The sequence below is a fragment of the Ambystoma mexicanum genome, chromosome 6p (genome assembly GCF_040938575.1).
Source record: "Ambystoma mexicanum isolate Mex_15411 chromosome 6p, UKY_AmexF1_1, whole genome shotgun sequence".
NCBI classification, from domain to species: Eukaryota; Metazoa; Chordata; class Amphibia; order Caudata; family Ambystomatidae; genus Ambystoma; species Ambystoma mexicanum.
The window spans coordinates 372129365-372142636 of NC_090935.1; the positions used below are offsets into that span (position 1 = coordinate 372129365).

The window sequence follows — 13272 nt, forward strand, 5'->3', positions numbered from 1 at the left end:
GAAGGAATTACATGTCTTAACGTTTTCCTTCTCTTTTTCTGGCTGCTTTGGCTTGGTTGGAGCCTTTGGCACCAAGGGTTTCGGCGTCGACGTCAATAAAGGCGTCGATAACATAGTGGTCGTCGACAGGGTCTGCTTTGAGGGCGTCGAGGCGGCCTTCGACGGTTTCCTCTTCGAGGTGTGATAGGTCTCGGACGGCGTCGGTGACTTCAAGCGTTCGACTCGACTTGAGCGTTTATCACTCTACGTCCTGCAAGGTTCCCTATCCTTCCTTTTACGATCACCCGGGCTCGAGGGCACGCGAGAGTTGGAGCGATGACGCTCCCGGCCGGCTTCCGAAGAAGGCGCGGACCGAGGCGTCGCCTTCTCAAACACATCCATCATTTTGACCCTGAATGCTTCCCAACTCTTCGGTAGACAAATGTTTTGTGGGGCATTTCATTTTCGGAGATTCGTCTGACGACGAGGTGGAGGGAGACCTATGGCGTCGTTCCTTCAACTTTTTCGACGAAGAGCGATTAGAATCGCTTCGGGATCTAGATCGATGCCTTACGCGTCGAGGAGATTTTTCCCCATGGGGTCTCGACTCGACGCTAGAGGCTTTTCGATCCTTCCGACCTACCTGTAGCTTTCCTCTCCATTCTCGCAAGGCCTTCCCTGTCATCACCTGACACTTTGAACAGGCCTCCATGTCGTGGCCTTCCCTGAGACACCACAAACACTCGCGGTGCGGGTCAGTGATCGACATTTTTGAGCCGCACGATTTGCATTTCTTAAAACCCGATCTGGGGGTCTTGGTCGGCGTCGATGACGAGGACATAATTATTTCTCATTATATTATTTCTTGACAGAACTCGAGGTGTGCCGAATGTCCAAAGCAACGTAACTGCGGAAAAACGGAACTGAGGCCAACGGGTGCCGCGCGTGCTACTTATACACCCGTTGATGTCACCCTCGACGGAGGCCTTAGAGGGACCATCGACTCGACGACATCGACGCACGGCGCCCTCTGCCGAAAAATTTCCGAAGAGCAGCAAAGCTGGATGGAATACATCTAAGATGAGGAATACGTTGGAATGCACAATCCACTCGAAATACACTTAGCACCTGAGACACCATGAGGGAGTTGGAGGCAAAAATCATAGGCAATATTATAGTTAGGCAGACAGAATCGAAGAACATTCATAAACAGGAATTCAAGAGTCAAAGGGCCGGAGCCAGGGTCAAGTGACACAGGGTGCCTGTTGTCGAGGATCACACAGTCGGACAGTTCACGATTCAACGTAGTCAAGAGTACTTTGATATTGTCAATGTTCGGAAGCAAAAGTTATAAGGAGGGGGGAAAAGTAAGCACAAGCCTTAAGGAAGAGAAAGAGGGATTCACCCAAATTTCTCAAGCAGGACACAGTACCTTTCTCAAAGGATGAAGCTGGTGCCACAGCAGTTGTTCCTGTTGGTTTCCCGCAGACCCACGCTTCATGGAGCTTCGATGTGAAGGACGACATCTGGAGGGGTCTGCACCACACAGGGATGAAGCCGGCAGCAGCGACGATGAATAAAAGGTGCGCTCCTAAAAAACAGGAAAAGCTCTTCAGATGGCTATCCGGACCACTACAGCAGTGTGCAGCGATTTCGACCACAAAGGGATTCCTCTGGCTGAAGACGACGAGCTGGTTATCCCCACCAGGTTCAAGGGAAGAAGACTCCGGAATGGATCTTCTCTTAGTCGTTGAAGGGTAGATCGCTCAGGACTGCAGCAGGGCTTCACCGGTACGGGATAGCTGCAGCAGTCAACCTCTCCTCGTCTTCTCTTCGTTTCATTATAGTTCCAGTGGCGTCTCTCTGACTTCTAGCCCAAGAGACCTGCCTTTAATGCGAAAATCCCCCATTCACGCAGCAGGGGGGTTGTCCGGCCCGGACAACAACCTCAGCCAATCAAGGCAAAATGCGACTTGGGTTTCCTAGGATACCCTGTGCAGGGAGTGACTACACCCCTCCCTCACATTTAGCCCACCTAGACACCCAGGCGCCTGGTGGAGGGCTTCTGAGCAGAAGCCTGCCAAAAGACGGTGAACAAAGGAGGCAAACCTGGTTTGCCGCGCAAAGTAAAACACAAGAAGGACTTTAACTAAAAGAAATGGCGAATAAACCCGACCAGAGCCAAAAGAAAAAGTATTTGGTCAAGCGGGTTTAAGTATGAGGCTAATATAATAGCCTAAAACAATATCACGTTTATATAGTATAATCGCGGTAGAAAAGTTAGGGTAGATACCACTGGCACCAGCCAAGTCTAAATGTTAAAAGAGCAAAACAATGCTCTAGGAGGTACAGATATAAAGGGTACGAAGTAACCCTTTCCAGTACTCCATGGAAGATGGGGTGTACTGGACCTGTGGTAAATTGACTAAGTAAAGTTAATGGCAACTTTACCCTTTTCTGGGGGACTGTAGTCAGCCCCAGAAATGGAGTCGGTGGGAAGTCTAAAAGGCAACCCTGTGTCACTGCACTGAAGGTGCTGTGTAACACAAAAGAAGGGGGCTACTGAAGTGGTGTACTTCAGAGTCCACAATCCTAAAAACAGGTAAATGACACATGGCAAAACATAGGTAAGAGTGGGGGAAAAGCTCTCACTCTTACCAAGTGAAAAAAATAAACTCCAGAAGTCCAGCAAAACTGCTGGGGGACTCACTAGGTGAGGGAAATTAGCCATAAATGAGAATTCTCCCTAACATCTTCCCAGTCCTGTCATTTGGTAGGCCCAGCCGATGACTTGCCTCCTACTGTCGATGAGTCGGGGGCCCCGGCGGTGGCGTCCCTTATTGCACGACGAGGAACAGTGACTCCTAAAATGGGACCGTTTCTTCGATCATCGATGTTTCCTCTTTTTTTGGGGGTAAGCCCCTCGGATCAGCCTCCGAGACCCGACCGTACCAGAGATTTTGAAGGCAGTCGGCCTAGAGCGAGCTTTGCAACCTGATCGCATAAAGATTACGGTTGCATTTTGGTGTACGATGCATACCCCTCCATGTCCTGACTCAGTAATGGACATTTTGGTGTGGCAGTTGATACACTGCTTGAATCCCTAAACCCGGGTGACGGACATCTCGCGTTGAGGAAAATAATCTGAATTTAACAAAAAAACAAATACTCGAACGTGTTCCTAAAGTAGCATGTGAAGCGCGTAGAAAAAATAACTGGGGTGTGGGACATAGTGACGGAGGATATATATATATATATATATATATATATATATATATATATATATATATATATATATATATATATATATATATATATATATATATATATATATATATATATATATATATATATATATATATATATATATATATATATATATATATGACGCCTGACGTCACATCCAGAGCCAACGATCGAGCGCTGAGCAAGATGGATCGACGTCTGAGTCGAGGTCCATTAGGGAGAATTCTCATAAATGGCTGATTTCCCTTATCTAATGAGTCCCTCAGCAGCTTTGCTGGATTTCTAGTGTTGTTAGGGAGATTTCTCTGTAAAGGCGAATTTCCCAAACCTAGTGAGTCCCCAAACAGCTTTGCTGGATTTTTGGGGTTTATTTTTTTCTCCTGCTAAGAGTGAGACTCTTTTCTCCCACTCTTAGACATGATTTGAGGTGTACCTTTGACTTTGTATGTGTTTTATGGGCTATGGGGTCCTTTACCCCATAGGGCTTCTTGTGTTTTTGGTATGTGGGTTACACAGCACCCTCCGTGCAATAACCCAGGGGTGTCGTAGTGACCCCCCAACATAGACTCCATACCCTGGGACTGACTACTGTCTCCCAGGGCATGTAAAGTCAACATTGGCTTTACTAGTCTTAAATTGTGAACAGAACCAGTACAAACCATCATATTGTGGACGTACTGGTCGGGGCAATTCGATTGCCCCGGGGTCTGTTGTTCGAGGGGGTACTGTCCAGTCCCCCCCGACTGAGTTTTGGCTGGTGGCAGTGGATACTACTTTTTATATTCGACCGCAAATATATTCCTATGGGATTTTCCCATTGTTCGAGGCTACCACTTTTTAAAATAGCCTCGAACATACCGCCGAATTATTAAATTAATATAAATTCACTGGTTGGTATTTTTTGCCGAAACTCGGTTCCAAAATGGCATTTGTGTTCACTTCTGTGACTCCAACCGAAGTCGAGCCCTTTGCTATACTTTTTGGCGGGCTTCTCCACAGAAGCCTCCAAAAGTGGTGCCACTCTGTCTGGGTGTGGGAGGGGGTTTAGGCACCCTGGACTGGGTTGCCTTGGCAACTCAAGTCGCACTCTGGTGTGATTGGCCCAGTGGTGAGCCGCCCGGCTCACCACTTAGCATGTTTGAGTGACAGCTAGGACTGATGAATGGGGGTTTTCTGCATAAAAGCAGGGCTTTGGGGACTGGAACTTCAGAAGTCGCCACAGTACCTAAAAAATCCGAGGAGGGAGAAGCCGAGCTGACCTGCAACGACGACACCACCGGTGGAGCCCTGCTGAACCGTCTCACCACTTTTCCCGACGACAGAGGAGATCTCCAGTCCAGAGAGTCTTCTTCCTTTGACTGGTGGGGATAACCAGTTTGCCTGTCTTTTCGCCTTCCTCGACCATCTCGTGGCCGCCTTGCCTGTGCCAAGCACCCCGGCAACCGGAATACCACGGTTTACCACTACCGTGAAGAAAAGGGTAGGACCTTGTAACCGGAAAACTCTGCGGCTGGTTTCTTCCCTGGCAGTGCAACGACCTTCATCTTTCCTCCACGTCGAGACCTCCTCTTCCTCTGGACGAAACACTGACTTGCACCCGCTGCCAGGAACAACTACCCCCGCTGGAGCGTTCTTTGCATTTCAGGTACTGTGTCCCGCCTGGCTTCCCTTGCGACAGATCGTTCGGGGTGACAGTAAATCCTCGACTTTTTAACCTGGGTTAGCCTGGGGCCTGTTAACTAACTTTTCCTGACTTGATCTCAATATTTTGTGATCTACAAAGACTCTTTGGGCATAACCCCACTGTGTGATCCTGGACACATTTCGCTTGCTCTCTCTAAGAGTGGGCCTGGCATTTGAACTTCCTTGCTCTCCAGTAGACTTTGCCTAACCTGCCTCACTGTGGTTCTTTGAAAAGTATTGAGATTTGTGTGCTTTCATAACTCTGCCTTTTTCCCTCCCTTTTCTTTATAACTTATTAGAGTGCCATTTTAGGTAAAGCGCTCACCTCTGTCTGAAAAAAAGTGGTGTTTCTCACGAAGACTTGTCTAATAAGTAATCAGGGTTGTATATCTATAATAGTGACGGTGTGTGGAATTTACTTACCTCTTTTTGTGATAGTGTAATTTACAAGCGTGTCTTTAAATAAATAATTATATACTTTTACACCAAAGCTCTGGTCAGCGTTTGCTTGTGCTACTGTATCTCTGTACCTATTGTGTATACTCTATATACTGCCTAACTCATCTTGAGAGAAGTCTGACTGCTCAGCCACAGCTACCAGGTAAATCTGGGTGGTACAGACTGCTACCAATTGGGTTTACTGCCAACACCTTTAGTCTTAAGCCTTTTTCAGTGGTCCCTAAGAGAACTGCACAGGTTTCTGCCTTACAAGGGTTTATTCTTTTCACCTGGTAAGAGTGAGCGCATTTTTCCTACTCTTATATGTGTTTTGCTGTGTGTGTGTTTTTACCATTTGTGTGATCTGGGCTCTGGAGCCTCACCCACTCCATCAGCATAATTTTTTTGTGTGTTACACAGCACCTTCAGTGCAGTGACACAGGGTTGTCTTTTAGACTTCCCATTGATTCAATTTTTCTGGGACCGACTACTGTCTCCCAGAAACATGTGAAGTTGCCATTAACTGTATGTAGTCTCTGTAAATCACAGACCCAGTACACCCCATCTTACATGGAGTATTGGAAAGGGTTAATTCTTATCCCTTTTTGTCCGTTTCTCTTGGAGCACTGTTTCGCTCCCTTTTCATCAAGACTTGGCTGGTGGCAGTGGTAACTACCCTATTTTTCGTACCGCGGTAATCTTATATAACCATGGTATTGTTTTAGGCTATTTAATTAGCCTCCAAAATAAACCCGCTTGACCAAATATATTTTATTTCGGCTCTGGCTGGGTTTATTCGCCATTTCTTTTTGTTAAAGTCGTTCTCGTGTTTTACTCTGTGCACCAAACCGGGTTGATTCCTTTGTTCGCCGTCTTTTCGCGGGCTTCTGCACAGAAGCCCTCCTCAAGGTGCCTGAAAGTCTGGGTAGGCAGGATGTGAGGGAGAGGTGTTAGGGCCCCTGCCATGGGTTCCCTGGATAACCCAAGTCTCACTCCTGTTTGATTGGCTGGGCTACTCTCCTTGCCAGGACAGCCACCCTGCTATGTGATTGACAGCCAGGCTGTGTGAATGGGTGAAAACTTCATAAACAGCAGGTCGCTGGGACTGAAAAGGCAGAGTCGCCACTGGAACCAAAGAACCAACGAGGAGCTGATGGAAGAGGACCCCTACAACGACTGAACCGCCCAGTGAAGCCCTGCTGCAGGTCCGAATCTTCAGAATCTGACGACAGAAGTTCCTCCAGGAAACTTCTTCCCTTGAGCTGGTGGGACCAACCAGTTTGCCCAAAGTGCAAACAAGGACCCCTCCTCTGGTCAAATTCGCTGTACAGAGCTACAGTGGGCCAGATAGGCAGGAAGGTCGGATCCTGCTTGGGTTTTAGGGAGCTCATCTTTTATTCAATGCTTTGCTCTGCTGCTGGTTTCTTCCCTGGGTAGTGCAGGACCCTCCAGTCTTCCTACTTCTTGTCAGTCCAACAGTCGCTTCAGGAACTGTGAGCCTGCAGGAAATACCAGGAACGTACGACTCAGCTACAGCTTCTTCTCCGTTTTAAGGTACTGTGCAAATCCGGTTGTTAGTTTCGTTCAGCCGCGGGGAAAGTGTTTGAAATCTTTCTCCAAACCGAGGGCTTGTCCTTCTCTTCTCTTTGAACTAACTTTTCTGCCAACCAACCTCGTCCAGAATCCGTGGCACAAACTTTACTGCAAACTACCCTGAACCGTGTGATCTTGAGCAAGACTTTTGACCCATTGACTTAAACCCTAAGCCTTTTCTACCTGATTCTATCACTGTAGGAGTACTTACCTGTTGGTGTGGTTCAATTTCTATTAACTTTGTCTTTACCTCCCTTTTAAATTGCTGGAGTGCCTTGTATCCAAGGGTTTCTTCTTGGAAAAGACTACTTTTGTTGGATTTAGCTAATTGCTGTCATTGTGAACACTTTTTATAAAAGTTAAGTCAGACATTTTCCTTGCACCTTTAGTTGTTTCTTTTCGGCGTGTGGGTCAGATGAGTATGTTTTGGACACAAGGATATTTTTATATAATTTTGAGGACTCGACATCTTTAGTCTTAGTTTCCTAGGAAGGGAAACTGTCTTCATGATCGGGACAGAGAGGCCTTTATCCAACCCTTTTATTTCAATAAAGATGTCTTATAATGAAAATATTACAACTTTGTGTCCGCCTCTCATTTCTGACAACACCGATCTCCTGGACAAAACCCAGCAAGCATAGAGCCTTACCGGCCCCTTCCATGTCCAGAAATCTCTGCATGGAGATCCCCAGCCAGGGATGTTCTTAAAAAAAAAAGGTCACTTACCCGACGCTGCTGTTCAACGAATTAAATCTGGAAGGTGCTTCAGAGATGGATGATAAAAGAAACTCATCACATTAACAAAGCCGACAAACTAAGGCGTGAACCGAAAGTGCATTGCAGCAACAGCAATTTACCCACAGGTGCTTGGAACCGCATGGTGCAGCCAGCAAGGTAGACCAGCTACAAAACGTTTATGTCCTTGCATTAAGCCAGAGGAAGAACCGACCACGACGCAATAGGGGGGTGAGAGTATTTTGGAGGACAAAAACAAAGCCAGCACAAAAACGCTTTCTGCTGTACGCATTCCACAGAACAGAGAAAAGGGACTGAGAGGCGAGGCATGAGGGCAGGTCTTGGGGAGGAGGAGCACATTACTGCACATCGCAGGGCCCCACGTGAAAAAAGTAAACAATTTTTTGGCAGTGCTACAAGAATGATGGAATGCCCCGTTAGTATGGAAGAAAGGGGATGGGACGTAGCAGTGTGAAGGGCTTGGCGGCATGCTCCCCAATGGCCTTCACAAGAATCTACTTGCAGGATCTGCAATCTTACCTGTCATGCTTTTCCCTGAGTTAACACAGCTAAAGTCTGTGTGGATACGACATGCACATCTATCTCCCACAGTTCGCACATTGCTGAAAGCCCAAGGCCTTCAACAGGTTAGGAGGCAAAACACACTTAGAAAAGGTTTCAAGCTGAGTGGTGTTCCAGAAGAGTTATGAGGGTGTGTAAAAACAGGAACTGAGGAGATGGGGCAAAGTGGCTCTGTATTTAATGAAACCAAAAACCAGGTCCTGCGTGGAAGTCGCAACTGCACCAAACACAGCTGACATGGAGCTGTGCAGCCACCCCCCTTCCCCTGGTGACAAAAAATACCCCTCAAGACTGTTGGTGCTTGGGATAGTATATCAAAGAGAAGGAATCCATGGGGGAAATCCATTAAAGATTTCAACATGTGAAAACTGATGTACTTGGGTATTACGGTGCAGCATCGGAGGCAACCCCCACCCCTGAGTCATCTGCCAGCACTTGGACATATTTCAATTTTGGAATCGACAAAAAATACAATAACCAGAAGGTGTAAGAATCAATTTTACATGTGTACTACAAATCCTTACATGCTGTTCTGCTTCTTCATTACTCAGCATATTGGGGTCAGAGGACAGCACTGGAGGACCAGGTTTTTTGGGCACACTGGGAGATTGAGGAGCAGCTTTACTTTGATTGACTAGTTCTTGAAGGGTATCTGTGATGCACTTGTAGCCGTTTAACCTGAAAAAGGTAAAATGAAAACATTACTCATCTCCCCATCAACACCCCCCCCCCCGCCCCCAAACTCAAAGAAAACAAAGGCAACAAAGATATGATCAAGGCCTTTGAGAAAGTAGTATAGCTTTACAGAGAAGAGATACCAGGGCTACCCTACACTGGGCTGGGTATAGTACTGAGGTGTCGGGATATACGCAAGACTTGATACTTCCCAGATTATCACACTGTTTAGTCATTGCCATACGTGTTTGGGTGTTTAATTCGCACCAACGTAAACATGAGTCACTCAAGCATAATGATTGGTACATTTTTACACATTTATTCAAATAAACTGAAGCATATACGTGTTTCGAGTTCTTAGTTCTTCTTTAGGGCTCTGAATACGTTTCTACTGTTCCTGTTCTTTTCATAGTTTGCTCTTTAAATAGACCAACTGTATCTCACACAAAAGAACAAGTTACTTACCAACTGATAACGTTCTTCCGACTGGATGTTCGTCCAACGCATTCTATATCTTTGACATGTAATGTCCACAGCTCTGCACTTTGGAAACACTTTCGGCAGAGGGCGTCCTGCATCGATAGTGTCGGGTCCAGTGGCCTCTGTCGCAGGATGTTATAAACAGGACGCACAGCGCCCATAGCCTCAGTTTAAGTATTTCCCCCCAGAATGTGTGACACCAGTCTGATGCCTGCTGGACTGCACTTAGTCTTGCGGAATCGGAAGCTGCAATCGCATAGGAAATTCTCCTGAGGAGCAGGCTGGCAAGGCGATGTTGAATGCGTTGGAGAAACACCCAGTCGAAAGAACGTTACCAGTTGGTAAGTAACTTGTTCTTTGAATGGATTGTGTCCTCCAACGCATTTCACATATTTGACAGACTCCCAAAGCAGTACCAGTAAATGGAGGAGGGAAAAGAATTTAGAATACCCAATTAGATTGCGAAATAAAGAACTGCCTTCCCAAAGGCCATATCCTGACCATGGATGGTATCCAGGGAATAATGTTTTACCAATGTAAGGATTGAAGCCCAAGTAGCAGCATCACAAATATTCCTAATAGGAATACCCCGCTGGAGGGCAGTGGAAGTAGCCACACCCCTAGAGGAATGAGCTCTCAACCCTTCATGAGGGTCTTTACCCGCCAACCGTAACACTCCATAATGGTAAGGATAATCTACCTGGACAAGGTCTGTTTGGTAACAGCCAGGCCAAATCAGTGTCCAGCATATTCTACAAAGAGTTAATCGTCCACTCCGAGCCTGGACAGCCTCGATATGTAAAAGCTAAGAGCTCTCCTAGGACCTAACCGATGGAGACGCTCCTCTTCCTTACCAGGATGAGGAGGAGGGTAGAAAGTGGAAGAAGCACCTTTTGACTCAAATAATATTCAGAGACTACGTTAGGTAGAAAAGAAGGATTTGCTCGCAGTACAACCCTGTCCTTGTGGAACACAGTAAAGGGTGGCTTAGCTGAAAGTGCCTGCAATTCATTCACTCTGCGAGCGTAAGTAACTGCAACCAAGAACACATTCTTGAAGGACAAGAGTGCAAAGGTTCAAACGGAGAACCCATGAGAAATTTCAAAACCAAATTTAAGTCCCAAACTGGCACCTGGCAAGGGGACGCCGGTAATACATGAGTCAGTCCTTTAAGAAACTGAGATATGAAAGGAATCTTAAAATAAGAACATTTTTTAGACGAGCACTAGACAGCGCCGCCAGGTAACGTTTAATGGTACCCACTTGAAGGCCCTTGTGGGCCAAAGAAAGCAAGAAAGACAAAACCATAGGAATGGAGCACTGAGAAGGATCAACTTTGTGATCTCTGCACCAGTCGCAGAACTTACTCCAACGGCAACAGTACAGGGATTTTGTTGCAGGCCGCCTGGCCGAATGCAACACCTCCATCATGTTATCCGGGAGATCCCAATCCTTATACCTCAACCTTTCAGATACCAAGCGTGAAGGTTGAGAGTCTTGACCTCTGGATGAAGAACCTGACGCCCCAACCTCTCAGACGCAGGAGACAGCAGATCCGTAAGACAGCGTGGAGGGCAGATGGTATTTCTAGAAGGTCTGGGTACCACGCTCTCCTGGCCCAATCCGGAGCAATGAGGAACATGTGGGACCTGAACCTCCGCAAACACTTGAGGAATTTGGGGACTGGGGAAAACGCGTACAGCAGAGGGAATGACCAATGCACCATGAACTGGTCTCCTAAGGCTCCTCTAAGAAGAAATTCCCTTGAGAAGAATCTCTCGCACTTCTGGTTGACACTGGTGGCGAAGAGATCCACTTGCGCGGCTCCCCAAAGGGCGAAGATCTCCAGAAGGACTTCCTGAGCCATCCCCCACTTGTGAGAGACACTGTTCTGCCTGCTCGGAGCGTCCGCCGCTGCATTTTCATTGCCGGCCAGATGAACGGCCGAGATCGAAATTTCCTGCTGGATGGTCCAGAACCAGAGCTGCATGTCATCTCTGCACCACGGGAGTGACCCTGCCCCCCCTTTTTTGTTAAGGTAATGCATGGCCACTGTGTTGTCCGTCATGACCAGGACACACTTCCCCCGTACCGAGGGCAGAAAAGCCTTCAGGGCTAGCCTGATGGCTCTCAGCTCTAACAGATTGATGTGGAGTCTGGACTCCGATGGAGACCAACGACCGCTGTCGGTCAAGTTGTTGGCATTAGCGCCTCATCCCGTGAGGGCAGCGCCCGTCGCTACATTCACCTCCGGCTACGGTTGGCAAAACGGTTCCCCCTTCATCACGCTCCCTTCGTTTACCCACCACAGAAGATCCTGGGAGACCGAGCGTGGGATCTGAACAGGATCCGTCATCTTGCTGGAGAACTGCGACCACTGCATCTTGAGGACCCATTGCAGGGATCTCATCCGTAGCCTGGCCTCTGGCATCAGAGAAATGCAGGTAAGCCATGAGGCCGAGCAACCTTAAGAATTCGAAAGCTGGGAGACTCTGGGCATTTTGAAACTGGTCTACCATCTGCACAATGTGATGAGCCCTTACCTTGGGAGGCGAACACTTCCCCAAGGAGATATCCAACATGGCCCTGATGTACTGGAGCTGTTGGGAAGGTGTCCGGTGCAACTTCTTGAAATTCAGGGAGAAGCCCAGCCTATGGAGGGTGCGGCAGGTTGTTAGGCAGAAACCTGTGCAGTTCCCTTAGGGACCACTGCAAAAGGCTTAGGACTACATGTGTTGGCACTAAACCCAATTGGTAGCAGTCTGTACCACCCAGATTTACCTGGTAGCTGTGGCTGAGCAGCCAGACTTCTCTCAAGAAGAGTTAGACAGTATATAGAGTATACAAGATAGGTAACAAAATACAGTAGCACAAGCAAACACTGACCAGAGCTTGGGTATAAAAGTATATAATTATTTATTTAAAAACACACTTTGTAAAATACACTAATATGGCAAGCAAGTTCAAACACAGTCACTATTAATATATATACATCCCTGATCACTCATTGAACAAGTCTTAGTTAAAACACCACTTATTTCCAGACAGAGGTGAGCGCTTAAACTAAGATGGCACTCCAATAAGTTAATTAAAAAGGGAGGGGGAAAAGGCAGAATTAGGAAAATACACAATACCAACACTTTAGGGGAAATCAGAGCAAGTCAGAAAAGGCAGAATGTATTGAGGAGCAAGAAAGTCATAGGCCAGGCCCACTCTTGGAAAGAGCAAGGCGGAATGTGTCCAAGATCACACACTTGAATAGTACTTTTCAAGAGTCTTTGCAAAGAGTTCAAAAAGGGTTGGATCAAGTCAGGAAAAGTTAGTTAGCAGGTCCCAAGTCACCCCAGGATAGAAAGTCAAGGATTTACGGGACACCTTGAACAGTCTGTTGCAAGGGAGACCAGACGGGACTCAGTACCTGAAAGGGTGAGAAAGCTCCAGCGGTGTCAGTTGTTCCTGGCAGCGGTTACAGGTGGGTGCTTCGTCCAGGGGAAGAGAAGATCTTGAGGTGGAGGAAAGCTGGAGGTCGTTGCACTGCCAGGCAAGAAACCAGCCACGGAGTTTCCCAGTTAAAAGGTACTACCCTTTTATTTGCGGTAGTGGTGAAGCGTGGCTATCCGGCCGCCGGGGTGTTTGGCATGGGCGATTCGACCATGAGACGATCCAGGAAGGCGAAAAAGAGGGCGAACTGGTTATCCCCACCAGCTCAGAGGAAGAAGACTCTCCGGGATGAAGATCTTCTCTGTCGTTGGGAAGTGGTGAGACGGTTCAGCAGGGCTCCACCGGTGGTGTCGTCGTTTCAGGTCGGCTCAGCTTATCCCTCTTCGGATTCTTTGGTCCTGTGGCGACTTCTGAAGTTCC

General features: G+C 47.3%; 1 protein-coding gene across 1 annotated transcript in view; it reads right to left on the bottom strand.

Moving 5' to 3' along the window:
* NUP155 (nucleoporin 155) overlaps positions 1-13272 on the bottom strand; it is a 1628423-nt gene that overhangs the window by 587372 nt on the left and 1027779 nt on the right. The window contains exon 26 of the mRNA XM_069627148.1: positions 8781-8934. Coding sequence (XP_069483249.1) covers positions 8781-8934 — 154 coding nt within the window. The remainder of the gene's footprint in view (positions 1-8780; positions 8935-13272) is intronic.